We start from the raw sequence: 25222 nt of genomic DNA on the forward strand, positions 1-25222 counted from the left end.
ATATCAATGTTTCTTTTACATTTTTTTTGAAGGAAGAAATGTTTCTTTTACATAACATGTAATTTATACATTTATGTTACGATGTTACTAATTACTATTAGAATAAACAATAAATGATCATTATTTTATATTAATTTTATACACAGGCAAAACTAAAATATGTTCAGTTCAAAAGTAATTTTGTTATATGCCTTGACAATATTTTGTTCAAGTTATTGCAGCAGACCCCCAACACAGGTTATAATAGTCTTAAGCGGTAACAACCATTTGAACGCACACAAATATTTTAACGTCGTCACAGAGGCAATTATCAACCTCCTCGCCTATATAAGATTAACCCTGCGTCATGCCTAAGGTACGATTGATTTACCATTTTTGCACAAATCTACCTCTGATACTGACTTGCTCTACTCCACGTCGGAACACCGACCACCACTGCGACGGAAGCCATTTCTACCAGAAAACCACCACTACATTCTTCTGCTTTGTATCGAACAGATCAACAAGTAACTCACATATGTAGTTGTATATAAACTTGTCACCTCTCAATTTTCATTGATAATGGGAATATATAGTTACAATCACATAAAATTCTCTTTCTTCTCTCTCAATTCTCCTTAAATCTCTCTCAATATTGATTGTTTGCAAAGCAAGCAATCTCTGCTGCGCTAACAGTAATCTCATATTTATTTAACACACCCTTTCCTAATTTACAAATGTTTGGTATAGACACACTCTATTCGGAAGTAACAATCCGAGCCGAGCAGGGTGAACTACCTATTGAAGGGGACTCAAACTCATTGCCAACCAGACCAATGTAATAATGTTATGATGAGTTAACATTTTGTAGGATTATGTAAAATATATATAGTTTTGATTTTTTTCCAATAAATGATTGTCTATATAGCAGTTATCTGCAATATTTAGATTTCATTAGTGCAACACATTCACTAAATAACAGTAACAAAATTGAATCTATCTTCCATGCAAATTGAAATATATCCATTATACTGTTTGTAGAAAAATATCGACAAACAATCCATAATAAACGACACACAAACGACAAAAACAGAAAAAGAGATACTAAACAAATTGTCAATTAAAAGAGTACAGATTCCTTGATTATAGTAGATGAGTTCATTTCAAGGAAATAAGACACCGCGGAAGGAATGTGATAGAAACTGATTCTGAATCGGAGTAATTTTCACAATGCGAACACTTTATTAACGACAATTCTGGCAGGCTAGTTCACAAACCAGATTGCACACACACACACAATACAAAAGGAATGTGATAGAAACTGATTCTGAACCGTGGTAATTTGCACAATACGAACACTTTATTAATGACAATTCTGGCAGAATAATTCAAAACCAGATTGCATACACAATACAATAATGACGAAGTTTATAAAGAGTTACAAGAACACATACACACCAAGATTCGAGAGCTTCCCAAATGTTCGAGAGTTGGATCTCTCCCACTGACCACTCAATAACTTTGAGATAACCCTCTATATTTCTGGCCCTTCTCCTATTTATTCTTAAAACATATAACTGACTCAATAATTAAAACATAACTGACATAAAGATAAAAACATAACTGCCTTAGAATAATTGCTTTGCAGAATACAAACTGCCACATTCAGTTTCGGTCTAACAGAATGAAGAAAGGCAAAGTGCATCTTCATGTGAGCTGCATGATAGAGAACCTGAATCTGTACAAGTGGACAATGTATAGGAAACTGTCAAAATTGAGCATGATACAAATAACATAACAAGCTAATTGGTCTTGTGGCCTTAATTTTCCAATACATATATAAATAATCTTGTTACATGATTTATGAAAGAGTTATTGAAGTTAGCAAGTATATAGCATAATAAAACATGTAAACATCATATACAATACAATAGAAATTTTCAGAAATACAAAAATATAGAAATTTTCATTCGACTATTATATGAAGAGGGATGTTACAAATGCACAATCAACATAAACTTTTCATAGGATAGTTGTGCATGCATTAAAGAATAGATTTACTTTTTTTTACTTGAAATCAATAAAGATGCAAACATTCATGTAATGGGAAAATTGAAGAATAATATGAAAAACTAAATTGAAAAAAGAAAATACTCTGGTTAGAGTGGCAGTGTAAATTCAAACATTCACAAGAGAAGCATAACATTGTTAGAGGAAAGAGTACCTTGATATTTCAAACATTGATTTGAGTAGGAATACGGTGCAACATATAGTCGTGAAATCTTGATCCTACATTCTGACGAATTTGGACAAGGGGAATATGATTGATAATCCAATGGTGCGTTCCACCTTTCTCAGGATCAATGCTATCAACTAGTTCAACTGGCATTTCAGCAAATCCAAGGAATTGAAGGTTTTTCATGTTTTGGAGGTCTTCTGGTACAACCTTCAACTGAGGATTTTTTTTAAACCTGAAGTGTTCAAGATCAACTAAAGCTTCTTTGTCTATAGATATAGAACTTAGTCTACTTAATCTTGTGAGATCCAACTCCTTCAGCTTCGGAAACCCTCCTCTCTGAAAATGTAATCTTTCACCAGAAAAGGCATCATCCCACAAATTCAGCCTAAACAAATTAGGTAAATTCTTCAAAGAGTCTAGTGGATCATCATTGAAGTTAGATAAACCAAGTCTTAGCTTCACAAGATACTGGAGATTTGGAATCCAATCAGGCAGCTTTGTTAATCTGCCTTTCAAGTTGAGAACTCTAAGATTAGGTGGTGGAGTTGATACAACATCCAAGTCAAGGATATCATTCTCGTCTTTAACAGTGATGTTGAGAGATTCAAGATGTTTCATCTCTTGTACTGCTTCGCATAATTCATTTCCATGTTGTTGTTGCATGCATCTTATGCCTAACTTCCTTAACTGTGTCAACCTTTTGAGCTCTCGGATAAGGTCTATTCCACCATGATCTGCTTCCAAAAAGTAAAGCTTTTGTAAAGATATCAAACACCCAATACCCTCTTGCATTTTCACACCTGTTGTAAAGTTCAAAATAGAATAATGACCTTCATATTTTCTATAATAAACAGGAAGAAGCCTTAGCTTTATGAGCTTGTTTATCTCTTTTGGTAATTCATGCACTTTAGTTTGCCTTAGATCCAATGTTTCTAAGTTGACTAGATTGCCAATGGATCTCGGAAGTACCGTAACTTTTGTATGACTCAGGTTCAAGTACCTTAGGAGGAAAAGTTTTCCCAAGTTATCAGGAATACAATTCAACAAAGACTTCTCAAAATCGAGTACTTTCAAAAGCTTGAACTTGGCAGATAATCCATCAATGAGGTGTTTAGGAAATTCACCATTGTCAAAGACAAATATAGCACGAATTCCTGAGTTGCTATTGTTTCTCAAGTCATTGTTGGACAGGGCTGCTATAGAAAAGCGTCTAGTTATTTCATCATCTTTATGCATTAAATGACAAAAACTTAAATCTTTCATTTTTCTAAGGATCACTTCACGCAACAAATCATGAACTTGAAAATTTTTGATCTTCCCATCAAATCCGAATCTTGAAACATTAACCAAACTTCTTTGTATCAACTCTGTCAGGTACTCTTCCGCAACTTCCTCCAATGGTCTTGTCTCCTCATTCACAACAAACCCTTCTGCCATCCATTGCCGAGTAAGTCTCTTCCGATTGATGGTGTAGTCCTCAGGATATATACCAAAATATAGCATGCATGGTTTCAAATGGTAAGGCAAATCATCATAACTAAGAGATAAAATCTTTGTTACACTAGTCAAATGCACGTTGCGATCTAACTCCATCCTTAGATTCTGACTCACCTTTCTCCACTCAAACATGGTTTTAGCTTTTGTTGACAAAAGACCTCCAATGGCCACAATTGCCAGTGGTAGTCCTCCACATTTTTGAACAATTTCATTGGACATCTCCTCAAGTTCTATTGGACATTGTCCTCTAAACGCCTTGTTGCAAAAAAGTTCCCATGCTTTGTCTGGTTTCAAAAGCTGTAGGTCGAGAACAGAAAAAGGTTTCTTAAAATTTTGTGCTACTTGCATGTTTCTTGTGGTCACGATGATTCTACTTCCTGTGTTATTGCTAATTAAGGCATCTTCAATCTCATCAGAAAAATTTTCTTTCCAAACATCATCAAAAACCACCAAATACCTCTTTGCTTCAAGGTATCGTCTCACTTGATTAATGAATGCTTCGTCATCCACCTCGTGCAAACCCTCTGGAATACGTTCATCGTTGTCCTTGCAAAACTTCTTTATCATTTCTGTCAACAACTCCCTTATAGTGTATGATTGAGAAACTGTTATGAAAGAGCGATAACGAAAGTGGTCTTTCACCAACTCGTTATGAAAAACATGCTTAGCAAGAGTTGTTTTTCCGAGTCCTCCCATGCCTACCACAGAAACCAACGTGCGTTTATTCTCTCCACCCACCAAAAGATGAACCAAGTCATTTGTTGGATCCTCAAACCCCACAACTTGAGTCACTTCAGGGAAATAAGTAGCCATTCGAAGGTCACCAATTCTAGGAGCTTTAGTCCCTCGGTAGCTTTCTGATCCACTTTCAGAATGAAACTTAAACATGTCACTTTTTTCTTTGATTTTACCAAGTGATTCCTTGATGTCTTTAATCTTTGAAGCAATCTGGTATTCTGTATACTTGGTTTTGATCAAAGCAGGAAACGTTTGGAGAAAGGCTATGATTCCCGAAGCGTCGATCCATTCTGGCGCATGCTTGCTATACTCATACTCGTCAACTACATCTTCTATGCGAAAAGATACTTCTCTTACCTGCTTCACCCATGTTTTGACTCTTTCGTTGGCTCCTCCTCCTCTATAGTCAGCAGCCCTTGTGTCAGCATCCTTGAGGAAGGCTTGGATACTCTCAAGGTCATCTTTGATGTCAATGAAGTCTTTCTGAAACCCTGTCAGTAAAGTTCCATTTTCTACTATGTGTCTGCATCCTCCTTCTGCTACAATGTTACAGAGTGCTTGCAAAGCAGATAACGCTGCAGTTTCTGCCATTACATTTCAATGTTTTTTCTTTTCTCTTGAAGATTAGCTTTTGCAAGCAATTGTTTGTAATCCAGGCAAGTTGAAATTCGTTGTTTTATCTCTTTAGCATTTTTGTGCCATGGCTTTGATTTGTGTGGAAACTTTTGAGTGATGTTTAGTTTTTTTGATGAAGTGACTGATGTTTAGTTTAGTACACAAGAAACTATTTTTCTATTGCTTTGTGGGGACAGATACAATACAATTATTTTCAAAGTTGTGGCAAGAAAAGTAGGTATGATCGTTACAAATCCTCTCATTTCTCTCCTTCCAAATGATGTAAAGCACAAATCGTACAAATAATATTGAAAGCTAGTTAAGAGTTTTTGGAAAAAAAACCCTAGCCCACCAAATTGAAAAAGATGATCTAGAAAGTTACCGTGATAAACTGTTGATAAGCCTTACCAGCCATATGACTCCAAAGTCGCTGTATAAGTCACATTGAAAAAATAAATGGTCTCGGTCTTCCAAACAACTACAGTCAGATGAACAATGAATATCTGTATCAACCAAGATATGCCGCCTAAACAATGAATATCCGATTCAAAAGCAAGCGCCAAACAAAAATGTTAACTTTGAGCGGCACCGCTTTAAGCCACAACACATGATTATACTCCACATTAAAAACAACATCAGCAGCAGTTAAGTTGTTATAAGCATTTTTTACCATATATCGTTGGGAAGGATGAAGTTTCCAAACCCACCGGTCAACCACCTCAACCTGCAAAACAACGTTAGATAATAGATTCACACGCTCCTTCACCAACCCCTCCTCCCACGCAAACAACCTCCTTCGCCACTTCCGCGTCTCATCGTTAACCTCCCAACCCAACACATATATACTTATTAGCAACGGTTACTAATTTATTATCTGCTAGCTCAAAAAGTCGTCTAAAATTATCGTCAAGAGAGGAATCATCAAGTCACCAATCCTTTCAAAACAAAGTAGAACACATTAACTTCAGCTGGACAGCCCCTACTATCTTGTAGAATTTAGCCACTACACATTAAGGCTTTTTTTAGTTTTTTTAATTCTAACAAAATTATTCTGCACGTAGTAATAGTCTCTGATATTCGGTTAACATCTACTTATTATGAGTGATTTTTTTGCAAGTATAAAACATTATAAAAAGTTTCTTGGAAAATAAAGCTCAAAATTTTGAATAGTAGTATCATTTTTTAAGCTAGTTTTATCTTAAAATTTAGATATTTAAACATATTTATTAGTTTAACGATAACTAAACATCTTATGGTCAAAGTATGTTTAGCTGTGTGACCAATAATTGATGCGCCCAAATGATTGTAAACGGTCAAGTATTTTCTCAAAATAAAATAACTAAGGATATTATTATTACACAAACTCAGGATATTTTGTTGTTTCCCTCTTCATGGTAAACTTCCTTGACCTCTTTCTTTGATAGGTTACTGTCAAAAAGATATATGTGGGATGATAGGTTACTGTCAAAATAAATATGTGGGGTGGGTGGTAAGTACTTTTGAATGTTTTTATTTTTTGGTGGTGTTTTGAATGTTTTTTTGATCACGCTAATTAATACTCACGTGGCATTAATTAAAGAAAAAAATATATATTTTGTATTGGAAAAACTTAGTACTTTTAAAGTTTGATTGTATAAGTTTAATACTATATTTTTATTATATTTGTTTTCATAACTAGTGTTTTAAGGGGCACCTCGTTCTTCAATTTTTTTGATTTCTTAGATCAATTACATATCCTCTTATTCTTAATAAACTTTAATAAAATCATTTTTTAAAATTAAAATTAATAAAATATTATTTTTATTCTCTATTTTTTATTACTATTATAAAATTATTTTTTCACTAACAATGAAAATATTTATTAGATGCAACTAAATCATCCTTATTTAACCTGTGTAGTAACTTTTGCACATTACTTTAAAAAGGAAATTTGCACATATCATGAGTAAATAATTTATGCAAGATATGCCAGGGTATAAGAAGTTTGTGTCTGAGAAGTGGAAGTCGTTTCAGATCGATGGATGGGGAGGTTATGTTCTCAAAGAGAAGTTGAAATTAATTAAGGCGGCTTTGAAGGAGTGGCATTCCATGCATTATAAAAACATTCCAGCAAAGGTTGAGTCTTTAAAAACTCGGTTGTCGGAGTATGATACAAAAGGGGAGGACGAAGGGTTTTCTCCAGATGAAATAGAGGAAATGAAAGGTGTAGCGCATGAGATCTTTCCATTGTCTCGCGCTAACACGTGCATTAGTTGGCAACAATCGCGTTTACATTGATTGAAGGATGGCGATGCAAATTCTAAATACTTCCATTCGGTGATGTCGGGTCGAAGGCGCCACAATTCTATTGTTTCTCTTATGGTAAATGGGACGCTGGTGGAAGGGGTTCAGCCAATTCGTAAGGCGGTTTTCAATCATTTTCGTACTCATTATGTATCTCAGTGTTCTAATAGGCCAAGTGTCCAAAATATGTCTTTTCCAACTCTTTCTTATGTGGAGGGAGGAGGTCTGATAAAACCTTTTTCAATTGATGAAGTCAAGAACGCTATTTGGGATTGTGATAATTACAAGAGCCCCGGTCCGGACGGTGTCAACTTTGGATTTGTTAAAGAGTTTTGGTGCGACTTAAAGGATGATGTCATTCATTTTTTGACTGAGTTCCACAGGAATGGTAAGTTGTCCAGAGGTATAAATACAACTTTTATCGTTCTTATTCCAAAAGTTGATAGTCCTCAGCATCTAAATGAGTATCAACCCATTTCTCTGGTTGGGTGTATGTACAAAATATTAGCAAAAGTACTAGCTAATCGATTGAAAAAGGTTGTGGGCAGTGTCATTTTAGAGAATCAGTCTGCTTTTGTGAAGAATAGACAAATTCTGGATGGCATCCTAATAGCTAATGAGGTAGTTGATGAGGCACATAAGTCTAATAAAGAGCTTATGCTTTTTAAGGTGGACTTCGAAAAGGCTTACGACTCGGTTGACTGAGATATCTGGATGATGTTATGTGTAAAATGGCATTCCCGGTTTTGTGGAGGAAATTGATTAAAGAGTGTGTTACTACAACTACTGCCTCAGTACTTGTTAATAGAAGTCCAACATATGAGTTTTCTCTTCATAGGGGTTTGCGTCAAGGGGATCCTCTTTCTCAATTTCTCTTCCTTTTGGCTGCGGAGGGATTGAATGTGATGATGAAATCGGTGGTAGCTAATAACATTTTTACTGGCTTCGGGGTGGGATCGACAAATTCAGTAAAGGTTTCCCACCTTCAGTTCGCGGATGACACATATTTAGTAGGTGAAAAAAGTTGGGCCAACGTGCGAGCTCTACGGGCAGTTCTGTCTTTGTTTGCATCAATGTCCGGATTGAAAGTTAACTATCATAAAAGTTCATTAGTTGGTGTTAATATTCCTCAGTCATGGTTGATTGAGGCGACATATATTCTGAATTGTAAGATAAGAAAGGTTTCATTTGTGTATTTGGGCCTTTCCATTGGAAGTGACCCTCGGCGATTGAAATTTTGGAAGCTTGTGTTGGATACTATAAAATCTAGACTATTGGGATGGAAAAGTCGTTTCCTCTCTTTCGGGGGCCGTTTGGTTCTTCTCAAGTCCGTTCTGACCTCTCTGCCTGTCTATGCCCTTTTCTTTTTCAAAGCTCCATCAGATATTGTCTCTACCATTGAATCTATTTTTAATTATTTTTTTTTTTTGGGTGGGGGGTGAGGATAGTAGGAAAATACCATGGATAGCTCGGGGATTGTTTGTAACGCCCGTCGTAATTATTTAATTATTTTAATGAGTTTTAGCATATATTTATATGAATTATGTGATTTATGATAGAATATATGATTTATATGTGGTTTATGTGATTTTTGAGATTTATGTGAGTTATATGATTTTTGTGAAGTTATGATGATGGTGTGACTTATTTTATTATGGGGAAATTACATTTACCTCCCCTGAAGTCTCTTTAAATGACACAAACATCCCCTCTATTTTTAAAATACACATTAACCTCCCTTAAGTTTTTATAAAATAGAGAGTATCCCCCCTTCTCCCTTAACTATCCTTAACACCGTTTGTTTGTCAGACATAATGAAAAAATAGACAGCTAATTTTTTCAGTAACACTTTCTTCGAATAAGTGATATTTCCATTGTTGAAGGCATTATTCTCTCACTAACATCACATTATTAACTCACACAGTTGCCAAAATATGTTTCCAGTATCATTCAATTACATCAATTACTTCATCCAATGACCCGCCCCTTCATTCAATGTCATCTCCAATTGTGTAAAGAACCCAAAAAATACCCTTATGTAAAGAACAAGAGGGTGAGGCTGATATCAATCCAACGTAGAAAGAGAACGAAATAGTTTTTAACCAAGTGATTTAGGTGAGGATGATATCAATCCCATTTAAAAAGTGAATGTGGGTAGATGTGGACGAGTGCTTTAATTTTTTTACTGTAATAAGTATGCTTAATCCTCTCAAAAAAAAAGTATGCTTAATAATTTTTTGAAAAACAAAATTGACGAAAGATGGCTGAAGTTTAACGGCAGGGGAGGTTTATGCTAAATAAGAAAATAGAGGGGGTGTGAGTTACATTTAGTTAAACCTCAAGGGAGGTGATTGTATTTTTCCCTTTTATTATTAAATAAAATAAGATTCGAAAATAAAATAATTATAGAGAAGTGGGGCTGTTTTACAAATTTAGAGAGTTTACTGGTTTAAGAGGAAATAGAAAAGAATAGAAGAGATATAAATAGGAGAAGTTAGGAAGAAAGACATAGAACATACGTTTTTGGTGAAAAAGGGAGAAAAAGTCAGAGAAGAGGAGAAGACCTGGAGAGTGCCGATTTCATCTGTTATAAGGTAAGGGTGAGGCTAACTTTCAATATTATTAAGTCTATGATTCTGAAAAATAGATTTAGCATGATGTAGGTAGAGTTTTATGAGAATTGAGAATTAGGGTTTAGAGGTCGATTTGATGAATTGAACCGTGAAAACTAGTTGAATTGATGAAAAACTTGTGTACAGACCTTAGATAATCCTTAGGGTGACTATTAGAAGTTGTCTTGAGGTTAGAACCATGAGATTAGGTGAAAATTTGAAGAAAATTGAATTCTGGCCGAGCTGACCTTCATCGCTCGCAATGGCAAGTAGCTTAGCTCGCCTCGCGAGATATGAACTTCATCGCTCGCCTCGCGAGTAAATCAACTCACAACGGCGAGTAACCCAGTGAGAAAATCATGCTTTTGTAATTGATGTTTTAGGCCAAGTTCTATATGGTTTTGAGTGTCTTAATAGTTATAAGAATGATTAGGCAAGTTTTGGGGTCAAGATTTGACCCATGGAAGTTAAAAATGGGATTTTTGGGTGAAAAATGTCAAGAACCCGAGAGCAACCAAACTTCAGCTCGCCTCGCGAGCAGACCAACTCGCAATGGCGAGTAGCCTAGAAACATGAACTCGCAATGGCGAGTAGATGAGCTCGCCTCGCGAGCAACTAAAAGACAGATAACCTATTTACGCTCATATATGTTGGGGGCTTGATGCCCTGTATTGGTACCACATGCATTTGTATTTGTCAAGATGATTAAGATGATTTAAGATGTTAAGAGTTGCATAGTCGAGTTGAGTCGCATAGTCGAGTCAGGTGTTGAGTCGATTATGATGTTTTGATTATGATTTGATGTTGATGTTTGATGATGATGTTTGATTATGAATTGATAATGATAATGATATGATGCTAAAAGATTATTAATGTTGATGTTTATGATGTTTTATGTTGTTAAATATATTTTGATGAATTATATGCTTAATATGTTGTTTGTGAAATCTCACCCCTTCTGCTTGAAAATGTTGCCCTTCGTATGGGTAACTTACAGGTAATAAAGATTAGAGGCGGTCGTGAGTGGACTCCTCACGTTGTGTCTAGGTGCTCTGATACGTAACGGGATGGGACTTGACTTTACTTCTATTCCTTACGTATTATTTAAGGATTTTTATGAATAAATGTTGAACAAGACTTATGAGATTTTATGATGAGGCCTGCGTGCCAAAGACTTTTTATGATGTTGAATTAATTCCGCTGCGAAGTTTTTAAATACTTATGTTGTTGATCTGAAGGATAATTGTATATTTATCCATTTTATGACTTTTAAGAAGTGTGACATTCCGTTTATGATTTAAATACTCTGATTTTATTTAAGAAATTTTCATGTTTTGAAAACGGGGTGTTACAATTGGTATCAGAGCAGGTTGGTCCGTCGGACCAAGTAGTTGGGTCGAGTCGTGTCGTTTAATAGTTGGAATACCATTATTATGTTGTTCTGATTGTTGTGTGTGATGCAGAGGACTAGAATGGTTGGAAGAAATGATGTTGCGATTGCTGCTGCGTTGGAAGTTGTGGCTCAAGCTGTGGGGCAACATCCTAATGTCGGTGCTGGTGCTAATGGTGAAGTGAGGATGTTGGAGACTTTCTTGAGGAATCACCCCCCTACTTTCAAGGGAACGTACGACCCTGATGGATCTCAGACGTGGCTCAAAGAGATTGAGAGAGTCTTCCGTGTCATGCAATGTACGGACGATCAGAAGGTGCGTTTTAGTACGCACATGCTGGCTGAGGAAGCTGATGACTGGTGGGTGAGTCTTCTACCTACCCTAGAGCAAGATGATGCAGTAGTTACTTTGGCTGTGTTTAGGAGAGAGTTCCTAAACAGATATTTTCCGGAGGATGTTCGCGGAAGGAAAGAGATCGAGTTCCTTGAGCTGAAGCAAGGTAACATGACTGTGACAGAGTATGCTGCAAAATTTGTGGAGCTAGCTAAGTTTTACCCGCACTACACCGCTGAGAATGCTGAGTTTTCCAAGTGTATCAAGTTTTAGAATGGTTTGCGTGCTGACATCAAGCGGGCCATTGGTTACCAACAGATCCGTGACTTTTCCAAACTAGTGAGCAGCTGCAGAATCTATGAAGAGGATACTAGAGCCTGTCATACCCTAATTTTGGACCTAAAAATACTAACTCAATTCTTCTTATCTTGCATTTCAAGTCATTTGAGTTGTCTCTGATCAATTACATCTTTCTCTGCATTTTATTTCAATATTACTTGCAAAATTCACATAAAAGGGCATTTTAGTCATTTCCTATGTTAAAATTCCTTTCAGTCTTTGAAAAATGGTTTGAGTCCTTTTAAATAGTTTGAGTAAGTCTTTGTTTCCATTCTATGTCAAAATCCATTTCAAAAATTGCATTTGAAGTTATTTTGAGTCAGTTTAGCCCCTAGGGGCATTTTAGTCTTTTCATGTGTTAAAACCCTGTTTAAATTCTAAAAATTGTCTCTGAGTCTCTTAATTTTGCCTGTATAAGCTCTTGCTTTAATTTCCTGTTAAAAATCCATTTTAAAATTGCGTCTGAGTCATTTTGAGTCGTTTTAGTCCCCAGGGGCATTTTGGTCATTTCACACGAAATTTCGGCAGAGAGAGGTTACTTTAAAGTACCTCATTTAGGTAATTGGTTCATTTTAGTCCGTTTTGTCAATTTTAATCGTTTCACTTTACGTTATTTTCCATTTTGCCAATTTTAATTCAATTTTATTTTAATTTCATTTTAGTCCTTACCGTATGTCAGCCTCTGAGTTGGCTGAGTTGAAGAAACAATTAGAAGATTTACTTGATAAGAAGTTTATACGAACAAGTGTTTCACCTTGGGGAGCGCCGGTGTTGCTGGTCAAGAAGAAAGATGGTAGTATGTGGTTGTGCATTGATTACCGACAGTTGAATAAAGTAACTATAAAGAATAGGTATCCACTTCCAAGAATTGACGACTTGATTGATCAGATAGTGGGTGCACGTGTGTTTAGCAAGATTGACTTGAGATCCGGTTATCACCAGATTAAAGTAAAAGATGAAGATATGCAGAAGACAGCTTTTAGAACTCGCTACGGACATTGTGACTATAAAGTGATGCCTTTCGGTGTTACGAATGCACCTGGTGTGTTTATGGAGTATATGAATCACATCTTCCATGCATTTTTGGATCGTTTTGTGGTGGTATTCATTGACGATATTTTGATTTATTCTAAGACTGAAGAAGAACATGCTGAGCATTTGAAGATTGTCTTGCAAGTGCTGAAAGAGAAAAAGCTTTATGCTAAATTGTCAAAGTGTGAATTCTGGTTGAAGGAGGTAAGTTTTCTTGGCCATGTTATTTCTGGTAGTGGTATTGCAGTCGATCCGTCTAAAGTTGATGCAGTATCACAATGGGAGACTCCTAAGTCGGTTACTGAGATTAGAAACTTTTTGGGATTAGCTGGTTATTACACGAGGTTTATAGAAGGATTTTCTAAGTTGGCACTTCCGTTAACGCAGTTGACTTGTAAAGGAAAAGCCTTTGTGTGGGATGTTCAGTGTGAGAACAGTTTCAATGAATTAAAGAAACGGTTGACGACGGCTCCAGTTATGATTTTGCCAAAGCCCGATGAACCTTTTGTAGTGTATTGTGATGTGTCCAAGTTGGGCTTAGGCAGTGTGCTTATGCAAGATGGTAAAGTGGTTGCTTATGCATCAAGACAGCTGAGGATTCATGAACGAAATTATCCTACTCATGATCTTGAATTAGCTGCAGTTGTATTTGTGCTTAAGATTTGGAGACATTACTTGTATGGTTCGAGATTTGAGGTGTTTAGTGATCACAAGAGCTTGAAGTCTTTGTTTGACCAGAAGGAATTGAATATGAGACAGCGAAGGTGGTTTGAATTGCTGAAAGATTATGACTTTGGTTTGAATTATCATCCGGGTAAAGCTAATGTAGTTGTAGACGCCTTAAGTAGGAAGACTTTACATATGTCTGCCATGATGACTAAAGAGTTTGAGTTGCTAGAACAGTTTAGAGACCTGAGTTTGGTTTGTTAATTGTCACCTCAGAGTGTTAAGCTGGGAATGCTGAAGATTGATAGTGATTTCTTGAAAAGTATTAAAGAAGCGCAGAAGGTCGATGTTAAGTTTGTGGACTTGTTGGTTGCTGACAATCAGACTGAAGATAGTGATTTTAAGGTCGATGATCAAGGCGTGTTGAGGTTTCGAGGTAGGATTTGCATTCCAGACAATGATGAGATAAAGAAGATGATTCTTGAAGAGAGTCATAGAAGTAGCTTAAATATTCATCCGGGAGCTACGAAGATGTATCATGATTTGAAGAAGTTATTTTGGTGGTCTGGATTAAAACGTGACGTGGCACAGTTTGTGTATTCTTGTTTGATTTGTCAAAAGTCGAAGGTTGAGCATCAGAAACCTGCTGGATTAATGACACCTTTAGATGTGCCAGAGTGGAAATGGAATAGTATATCCATGGATTTTGTGACGAGTTTGTCGAGTACTCATAAAGGGAATGACGCGATATGGGTGATTATTGATAGATTGACGAAGTCGGCTAACTGTATTCCGATTAATATTAGTTTTCCTATAGCTCAGTTGGCAGAGATTTATATTCGAGATATAGTGAAGCTGCATGGTGTTCCTTCGAGCATTGTGTCAAATAGAGATCCAAGGTTTACTTCTAGATTTTGGAAGAGTTTGCAAGAGGCTTTAGGCTCTAAATTGAGGTTGAGTTCGGCGTATCATCCGCAGACAGACGGTCAGTCGGAAAGAACGATTCAGTCGTTGGAGGACTTGTTGAGAGTTTTTGTACCTGAGCAAGGTGGAACTTGGGATAGTCATCTACCGTTGATAGAGTTCACGTACAATAACAGTTACTATTCTAGTATTGGAATGGTACCTTTTTAGGCTTTGTATGGTCAGAGGTTTAGAACTCCGTTGTGTTGGTTTGAGTCAGGCAAGAGTGTGGTTTTAGGACCAGAGATTGTCCAACAGACTACTGAGAAGGTAAAGATGATCCAAGAAAAGATGAAGGCGTCGCAGAGTCGACAAAAGAGTTATCATGATAAGCGTTGGAAGGACCTTGAGTTTCAAGAGGGAGATCATGTGTTCCTAAGAGTTACTCCAATGACCGGCGTGGGTCGTGCATTGAAGTCAAAGAAGTTGACTCCGAAGTTTATTGGTCTATATCAGATATCAGAATGAGTTGGAGCGATGGCTTACCGAGTGGGTTTACCACCGCACCTTTCGAATTTGCATGATGTGTTTCATGTGTCGCAACTTCGGAAGTATGTTCCGGATCCATCTCATGTGATCCAAAGAGACAATGTGCAAGTTAGAAATAACCTTACGGTGGAGACTTTACAGATGAGGATCGAAGGTCGTGAAGTGAAGAAATTGAGAGGCAAAGAGATACCTCTTGTGAAAGTCGTTTGGGACGAAGCGACTGGTGAAAGCTTGACGTGGGAGCTTGAGAGTAAGATGCTGGAATCTTATCCAGAGTTGTTTGCTTGAGGTAAATTTTCGAGGACGAAAATTCTTTAAGTTGGGGAGAGTTGTAACGTCCGTCGTAATTATTTAATTATTTTAATGAGTTTTAGCATATATTTATATGAATTATGTGATTTATGAGAGAATATATGATTTATATGTGGTTTATGTGATTTTTGAGATTTATGTGAGTTATATGATTTTTGTGAAGTTATGATGATGGTGTGACTTATTTTATTATTAAATAAAATAAGATTCGAAAATAAAATAATTATAGAGAAGTGGAGTTGTTTTCTAAATTTAGAGAGTTTAGTGGTTTAAGAGGAAATAGAAAAGAATAGAAGAGATATAAATAGGAGAAGTTAGGAAGAAAGACACAGAACATACGTTTTTGGTGAAAAAGGGAGAAAAAGTCAGAGAAGAGGAGAAGACCTGGAGAGTACCGATTTCATCTGTTATAAGGTAAGGGTGAGACTAACTTTCAATATTATTAAGTCTATGATTCTGAAAAATAGATTTAGCATGATGTAGGTAGAGTTTTATGAGAATTGAGAATTAGGGTTTAGAGGTCGATTTGATGAATTGAACCATGAAAACTAGTTAAATTGATGAAAAACTTGTGTACAGACCTTAGATAATCCTTAGGGTGATTATTAGAAGTTGTTTTGAGGTTAGAACCATGGGATTAGGTGAAAATTTGAAGAAAACTGAATTCTGGCCGAGCTGACCTTCATCGCTCGCAATGGCGAGTAGCTTAGCTCGCCTCATGAGCTATGAACTTCATCGCTCGCCTCGCGAGTAAATCAACTCGCAACGGCGAGTAACCCAGTGAGAAAATCATGATTTTGTAATTGATGTTTTAGGCCAAGTTTTATATGGTTTTGAGTGCCTTAATAGTTATAAGAATGATTAGGCAAGTTTTGGAGTCAAGATTTGACCCAGGGAAGTTAAAAATGGGATTTTTGGGTGAAAAATGTCAAGAACCCGATAGCAACCAAACTTCAGCTCGCCTCGCGAGCAGACCAACTCGCAATGGCGAGTAGCCCAGAAACATGATCTCGCAATGGCGAGTAGATGAGCTCGCCTCGCGAGCAACTAAAAGACAGATAACCTTGTTAAGTTTTTTCGATCCTTTTCGCACGTGTAGTTATGAGTTGATCCTAGAGGTAGACATGAAGTTGTTTAGAATGATTAAATATGTCCAGAGTCTGAATTAGATGACTAAGATTATTAATGAAGTGATATTGTTATTTGTGCACTATACGTGTTATTTAAGATGCTTATGTTAATGTGAATCCATTCTTTAATGATGATATGATATTCAAGCACTGTTATATGCTACATTTGTTGTTGTTTGCTGCTGTTGACCATTTAATGTCACGGGATTGTATAAGTCGGTCTAAGTTGTAAAGATTTGAGAAGTTGTCCATAATAATGGAATTATAAGAGATGTCCATGAAGTTGTCTAAGTTGTAGGAAGTTGAGTCCATTGCATACTCATTAAAGTTGGGGGCTTGATGCCCTGGAGCTTTTGCTCAACTACGTTGGGGGCTTGATGCCCTGGAGCTTTTGCTCAATTAAGTTGGGGGCTTGATGCCCTGGAGCCTATTTACGCTCATATATGTTGGGGGCTTGATGCCCTGTATTGGTACCACATGCATTTGCATTTGTCAAGATGATTAAGACGATTTAAGATGTTAAGAGTTGCATAGTCGAGTTGAGTCGCATAGTCGAGTCAAGTGTTGAGTCGATTATGATGTTTTGATTATGATTTGATGTTGATGTTCGATGATGATGTTTGATTATGAATTGATAATGATATGATGCTAAAAGATTATTAATGCTGATGTTTATGATGTTTTATGTTGTTAAATATATTTTGATGAATTATATGCTTAATATGTTGTTTGTGAAATCTCACCCCTTCTGCTTGAAAATGTTGCCCTTCGTATGGGTAACTTGCAGGTAATAAAGATTAGAGGCGGTCGTGAGTGGACTCCTCACGTTGTGTCTAGGTGCTCTGATACGTAACGGGATGGGACTTGACTTTACTTTTATTCCTTACGTATTATTTAAGGATTTTTATGAATAAATGTTGAACAAGACTTATGAGATTTTATGATGAGACCTGCGTGCCAAAGACTTTTTATGATGTTGAATTAATTCCGCTGCGAAGTTTTGAAATACTTATGTTGTTGATTTGAAGGATAATTGTTTATTTATCCATTTTATGACTTATCAGAAGTGTGACATTCCATTTATGATTTAAATACTATGATTTTATTTAAGAAATTTTCATGTTGGGAAAATGGGGTGTTACATTGTTGGTAGGTAGAGGCAGGTGTTTTATCTTGGTTTTCGGGTGTCAAACATTGATTACGTTTGAACCTTTTTAACCTTTGATATCTCATTTTTTCTTGGGAAGGGAAAAATAAGAAAAAAAAACCCTTGAGAATCGAGGTCCGGGAGTTGTTTTCGCTACGGGAAGGTGTTAGGCACCCATAACGACTATAGTATCCTATAGGAGCCGTCTTTACTTTCTACGCGCGCGCTTTATTTTTAAATGCTATTTGAAAAATGATATTTACACCTAAGAGTTTACTAAGTCAAGAATTGGAGGGAGAAGAAGATATTTGAATTTTGTTTTATTTGAATTGAAGGAATATTGGTTCCTTGCCTACGTACCCTTTTAAGGGATCAAATCCACTGTAGTTCTCTTCCAAAAAATGTTTTTGTTTTTGTTGGTTGATTTTAAGTTTGAAAATTGGAATTTGAAGAATAAGAGAGAGAGGCCTCAAGGGCATAAGATTGAGGAAAAAGTGAAGTTGGAATTAGTTATTTGCAAAAACAAGTCAAAGTTGGAATTAGTTTCATTGATGCTTTTATTAAGAAAATAAAGAGAAAAAATTCACTTGGAATGTGTTCCAAGAGTTTATTTGAAAAAATTTGAGTGAGATGGTTCAAGTTTTTTGGTTTGGAAAATTGGAATTTTCTCTAAGTGTAAAACCTAAGCATACATCTAAACATGCAATTACCTAACCATACATCTAAACATGCATATCCTAGCCATACATCTAAAGTGAGGTGTGTGCATGTGTCGGTGCTTGTGTCGGTGTACATCATTAGAGTCCATTGTCCTTTACATCATTGGCCTAGATACATGCTATGGTCTTGTAAGAATTTAAAAGCATAAGAAAAATATTACAAAATCCCTAAGTTTTACATTCTAACCTTTGCATGAATTAAAGTGCAAGAAATTAAAGTGCAAGAAATAAGAGATGAAAATATGATGTGAGATGCTATGGAAATGAGACATGAAACAAAAGGGGTTAGTAGCACAAATGATATAGAAACTAGTATCAAAATGCATAGTAAAGCTATTATAACTTGCAAGAAAAGTAAACCAATCAAGCTTGACAAAAAGTGATAAAAGAACTTGAAACTTAATGCAAAACTAAGACTAGATTGAAGCCTAGATTCTCATAATATTGGAGAAGTTTTGGATGACTTGTTTCGAGAAAATCAACATGAGAATCTAAGGATTTAACTATGCCAAAGTTTACAAGATTTTCAAGTTCTTTATGCACTTTTATTTCACATTATTTACCAAACACCAAATCCACAAGAAACTAAATCAAAACATCAAGCATACACCAAAACAAGGGGCAAACTCACTTCAAAAGTTACATATTCAAGGCCACAATTATATGCCAAAATCCGGGTGTAAGATCACACCACAATTTCACAAAAAATGTTAACAAAAAGTAAGCTACAAGCAAGGAAAGGTTACACATACTCTTGAGGTGAATTTTGGCAGGAAACCACATCTTAAAGGATAGGTTTCAAGTGCCAAAATTACTACAAGAAAAAGTGCACCAACACTTAAGAGTTTTTTAACAAAATTTTAACAAGAATCAAAGTATTGAATTAACAAGAACACAACAATATTTTCCTACACCTCTAATCAATATTCAACATGCAAACAGCATCAAGATTCATCAAAAAACACAAGAAAATTAATAGAAATTTATTTGGAATTTTTTGCAAATTTTTTGAACGCATAGGGGTGCAAATAGCAAGAAATTATCACAAACACACAGACAGGGGGGCTGCAGGGAGCAAATCTGTAGAGAAATGAAACAGAAATGAAAGAGGAGTGCTGGGTCTTGGTTAGCTGCGAAAATGGGCCTATGGAAGAGGCATATAAATTCATTTTGCTGTAGAAAACCCCATTCCTTCTTGTTCTCCCTCTCTCTAAAATTTTGCTCTCACCTCTCTCTAAAATGTTCATCTTCAACCTCATGAATGTCACCGGAAAGTTCAACAAACTCGCCAGAATCTTCAAAGGTTCGCCGGAAAATTCATAACTCCGGTGACACTTCCGGATTCCGGCGAGCTCCGATTCGAATTTTTTTCACACTTTTAAAACCGGATCGTTATCCTCTTTTCAAATATGAACCCGGAAACATCCAATACACAATCAATCCACCTACATCTAATAGCTACAGCCGCGCAAATGGAGGAAAAAAGAATGGAATAAAAAAGCTTGGATCAAGAACAATACCGTGATGCTTGACGAAGCTTTGAATGGCTCCGGATTCTTCCTATGTATTCGGATTAGGTGCTGTTTTTCTTCTCCCTTTGCTTCGATTGTATTCCTTTCCTTCGTCCGATTCCGGTTCGTCGTTGTTGAATTCGGTCACAATGGAATTAATTGAAGATTGTTGTTCATGGATGTGATTTTTGTGGAATTGAAGGTTTGTATTGATGAATATTTTGGATGAATCCTTGAATTTGGTAATGGATTTGTGGAGGTTTGAGGTTAATTGTGGTGGTTGTAGTTTGTTAGAGATGAAGGTTGTGGTGGTTATGGAGGTTTTGTGGTGAATTTTAATGGTGGATGTTGTTGATGATGATGGTGGAGGAAGAAGATTGTGGTGGTTAGAGAAAGGTTGAAGATGAAGTTGTGGTGGTAGAAGTTAGTTAGGGTGGTTAGAGGTGGTGGAAAGAGTTTGTTATGGAGGTTGTTGTGGTGGAAAAAGTTGGTTATGGTGGTGATGGAGGGGCTTGCGATTTGGAGAAGAAAGAGGGAAAAGAAAATTGATTTTTTGTGATTTTTGTGTATTTGTGAAAAAATGATTAGTGTGTTGACTCTTTGACCATGGGACCCATTATATAGGTGATGTGTGAATCTTTGGACCAATGGGAGTAGGACATGTGGCGTAACTAACTTCTTGGACAAAAAATGAATTAAAATGCAATTTTAATAACTTGAGGACTAAAATGCAAAAATTAACTAAAGTTGTATTTAAAAAGTAATTTGAAAATTAACGTAAATCGAAACGATTAAAAATAACAAAACGGACTAAAATGAATCGACTACTAAATGAGGTACTTTAAAGTAACCTCTCTCCGTCAAAATTTTGTGTGAAATGACCAAAATGCCCCTAGGGAATAAAACGACTTAAAATGACTCAGATGCAATTTTAAAATGGATTTTTAACAGGGAATTGAAGCGAGAGCTTTATACAAGCAAATTAAAAGACTCAGAGACAAATTTTTAGAATTTAAACAGAGTTTTAACACATGAAAAGACTAAAATGCTCCTAGGGGCAAAACTGACTCAAAGTGACTTCAAATGCAATTTTTGAGATGGATTTTGACATGGAACTGAAATAAAGACTTATTTAAACCAATTGAAAAGACTCAAACAATTTTTAAAGGACTAAAATGAGTTTGGATACAGGAAATGACTAAAATACCCTTTTTCATGAATTTTGCAAACAATATTGAAATAAGATGCAGAGAAAGATGCAATTGATCAGAGACATGTCAAATGACTTAGAATGCAAGAAAGATGTTTTTGGATGACTTGAAATGCAAGAGAATATGGACAAATACATAGTTGAAAAGATTTCTAAAACTAAGTTGAGAGATAAAGCAGAGTAAAATGTTAGTGTAAACAATAGCAAATTGGCAATTCTTCAAGAATAATAGACATATATCAAAGATGAAAGAAAATTTTGAACAAGTATTTTTAGGTCCAAAATTAGGGTATAACAGCAGGTTGTGATATAGGGTGTTGACAGCGAGATATGGTGAGGTGAACGGGCGGTTGGAGGTAGGGGGTCGGAGTATTTCTTCTTGGTGGAGGGAAGTAGCGAAGATTAGGGACGGTGGTGGTGGTGATGATGAGGGTGGGTGGTTCTCTGGGAGAGTGTCGAGGAAGATAGGGGATGGAACGAATACGTTGTTTTGGCATTATAGGTGGTTATGAGATGTTCCATTGTGTAGGAGGTTTAGTCGTCTGTTTGACCTGGCGGTTGATAAGTCCATTATGGTGGCTTCAATGTTCGCCCGTGGTTGGGAGGAAGGGGGCGATGCGTGGAGATGGAGAAGAAGGCTGTAGGCGTTTACTTAACAATATATTTTTGCAGCGTAGTGTTTCTGACAGGTGGATTTGGCAACCAGACATAGAAGAGGGTTATACGGTTCGTGGAGCGTATCAACTTCTCACTTCACATGTTAATCATGTTGTTGACGTTACCGAGGATCTCATATGGCATAAACAGGTTCCTTTGAAGGTCTCCATTCTTGGTTGGCGGCTGCTGCGAAATAGGTTACCGACAAAAGAAAATCTATTAAATCGTGGCATTATTCAAATCGAGGCGAATTTGTGTGTGACTGGTTGTGGCAAGGCGGAGTCTGCAGTGCATTTGTTTCTTCATTGTGACATTTTAGGGACTTTGTGGCAGCATGTCAGACGTTGGATTGGCGTTTCAGGTGTGGAACCTCATAGCATTCGGGACCATTTCATTCAGTTTACCTACTACCTTGATGGTTCGAAGGCGAGCCGGTCTTTCCTTCAACTTTTATGGCTTCTTTGTATTTGGTTGGTTTGGAATGAACGTAATAATAGGCTGTTCAATAATGTCCAAACTCCAACTTTAGATCTTTTGGAAAAGGTTAAGCATAATTCTTATTGGTGGCTGACGGCAAATAATGCCTCTTTTGTTTATGGTTCTCAGAGATGGTGGTCGAACCCCTTGTTATGTTTGGGTATCGACGGACCGCTTATGTAAATATGACAAATTGTTTTTTGGAGTGGCCTTTTTAGTACACCTTGTGCTAAAAAGGGTCCATTGTCGTTGGTAATATATTTCATTTTTTTCTTAAAATAATAATAATTTAGTATCTAATGTATAGGAGTATATCCACCGAGTTATCATATTATCAATAACTCAACTTGATCCAACCCAATAGTGATTCAATGAGATGACGCAAGTTTCTTTTAACTTGATTAATGTTTTATGTTCGAATTCAGTTTTTGGCAAGCAGCAGCGTTAAAACTCTTAGAGAGAATTTGCCACCCATTTGAATCCTACAAGACTCGAGAAATTATTCTCCATAGTTATGCGCGGAGGATACCTAATTTAGGTAAAAAAATAACAATAATTCAACTTGATCCTTGAAATTACATAATATTTGATAGGTAATATTGAAAAGACATTTGAAATTTAATGAAAAATGCCATAGATACATTTTATAAAAAAAACTACTGCTAATAATATATAATAGTTAATAGCCACTATTTTTTTTAAAATAAGATCGGTTAAACTCATAATCTTTCTAAATTTGGGGGTTTAATTGTCAACTACAATTAAATCATTATTGATCTAAAAATTAAATAATAAAATATAGGGAAAAAATTGTATTCAAATCATTGTTATCTACTACTAATACATTAAAATTTATAGTTATAAATCGAAATTCTTTAAATATAGGAAGACAATTTATTCTAAGGTGTGGTATTTATTTGTAGGTGGTTAGGTTGGTCTTCGGTGGTGCTAGGGGATTTGGTTAGTTTTTTTTTATGGTTAGTTGGAAGAGATAAAATTAGGCGTGGTTTTTTTGTTGATCTGTATACAAGTGTGTGGACCATCTAGATAGGATGCAATGATTTTGTGTTCTCCGATAAGATTCTAGACATGGAGGAATTGGTCTACAAGGTACAATTCTCTTCGTGATATTGGTTTTTTTTGGGTCTCACCTTTTTAACACTATGAGAGTATGAGTGGGTGTTGGAACCAATTATCTGCTTACGCTGTTAATTATTGTTTGTGGGAGGGGGGTTGTGTGCTTTTGAGCGGGGTTTTTCGTTTGATTCCTTATTTTCTGTGTCTTATCTTTTTGGTGTAGATGACTTAGTTCATTCTTCTTTTTATTTAGGTCATTGGGAAGTTGGGTTTAGTGTTTTTGGTGTTGGTGTTTGTTTGTTGGTCCCATTTGATGGAGGGGTTGGTGTTTCTTTTTCGGTCCATGGTCTCCTTTAGCGTTTAAACTCTCGTTGTATATTCATTACCTCTTTCTCTACTAATATATATGTTATCTGTTCTTTCAAAAAAAAAAAAAAACTATTTGTCATTCAAAAAAAGTTCATTCCCATCTCATATGATATAAAAATAGGAAAATAGTTTATTCTTCTCACTTAATCTCACTATTTTTTTCTCTAATGTGTCTTCCATTAATTTCTTAATCTTACTAATTTTCATATAAAATAAATAAAAAATGAATAAAAATACCACATTTTCTTAAAATAATATGAGTTTTTAAAATTTTTTCATATTGACTCTCTCATATGGATACATAAAAATTTGTATCCGCAGATATAAGCACATAAAATCCGCAAAGAGTTTGATGCAAATATTTAATAGTATTTTGCATATAGAATAGAAAATATTCAATAGAAACACTACATTAATGTTCATATTTTAAAAATAGTCATGAGTTTTCAAAAATTTATCGTATCGATATATAAATATTTCTTTATGCAGATATAAGCACGTAAAATCCACAACAAGCAGAGTGCAAATATTTAACTATGTTTTGCATATAAATAAGAAAAATCTAATAGAAACAATACGTCAATGTTTATAATTTGAAAAAAGTCATGAGTTTTAAAAATTTTATCATACAACACATCATTTATGATCGTTTTAAATTATTGATGGAAGACTATATTGACCAAATTAAGTTTTTTATAGATGAAAGAACCAAACCAAGAAATTGATGGAGGAAAATAAGAGAAGCGTGTGGTGTTGTCGACTTCTGATTGGTTATATCATCGAGAAATTTTCAACTTCTGATACTAATGGTGACAAGAACAATTATTGTCCTCAACCTTAAAAAGGACAAAATAGTGAATGCAGTGTTAGATCATATGTTGGGGAACATTTCATAACAAAAAAATTACAGCCAAAAAAGATCATGTGTTCAAGGAGGGACTATTGCAAACTTAAACAAAAAGAAGATGAAAGAAGTTGATAATTATCACGACGATCAGGGTTCGATCCTTTGCAAGTGCAACAAGGTCTTTGGTCCAGGTCCTCAAATTTAGAGGAGTCTCAAAATTTGTTAAAATCCGTCACTAAATGTCATTTTTCTGTAGGTAAAAATCTGAAAGACACCTATTTTGTTGTCAATTATACATTGTTCATAGATAAATGTCTATTTGTTTATGAGTAAAAGTGATGTATAAACCATTGTTCATATATCTAACTACAACTTAGTTGTCTGTCACTATAAATAGTGTTAATTTTTTTTTCAAATTCTTTTCAAAAAGATAATTGTCAAGATTATAACCGAATCTTCAAATTAACCGGACGGCCATGATGAAGATGGTCGTACAAATAATTTTAAGGTATGTGTGAACACATTAATTATTTTAGATTTGATTCACCTTTACCGGTTTACGACAACGGAATGCAAACAATTACATTGAT

General features: G+C 35.7%; 2 protein-coding genes across 2 annotated transcripts; one reads left to right on the top strand and one right to left on the bottom strand.

The window, feature by feature from the left end:
- Positions 1–1320: 1320 nt before the first annotated feature.
- LOC146935514 (disease resistance protein RPM1-like) lies at positions 1321–5168 on the bottom strand. The gene is made up of 2 exons (XM_085750694.1): positions 2204–5168; positions 1321–1717 (listed from the first exon to the last, which is right to left on the bottom strand). Exon 1 carries the CDS (start codon positions 5042–5044, stop codon positions 2213–2215), a length of 2832 nt encoding a protein of 943 aa, XP_085606820.1. The 5' UTR covers positions 5045–5168; the 3' UTR covers positions 1321–1717; positions 2204–2212.
- Positions 5169–21820: 16652 nt separating this feature from the next.
- LOC146935515 (uncharacterized) lies at positions 21821–22522 on the top strand. The gene has a single exon (XM_085749060.1). It carries the CDS (start codon positions 21821–21823, stop codon positions 22520–22522), a length of 702 nt encoding a protein of 233 aa, XP_085605186.1.
- The last annotated feature ends 2700 nt before the right edge of the window (positions 22523–25222 follow it).

The sequence above is a fragment of the Medicago sativa genome, chromosome 3, assembly GCF_051527215.1.
Source record: "Medicago sativa cultivar Bolivia chromosome 3, Bolivia_mono, whole genome shotgun sequence".
NCBI classification, from domain to species: Eukaryota; Viridiplantae; Streptophyta; class Magnoliopsida; order Fabales; family Fabaceae; genus Medicago; species Medicago sativa.

Bases quoted from the DNA above. Each gene is read 5' to 3' on its own strand.
- LOC146935514 (XM_085750694.1), bottom strand. From the start codon at position 5,044: ATGGCAGAAACTGCAGCGTTATCTGCTTTGCAAGCACTCTGTAACATT.
- LOC146935515 (XM_085749060.1), top strand. From the start codon at position 21,821: ATGCGTGGAGATGGAGAAGAAGGCTGTAGGCGTTTACTTAACAATATA.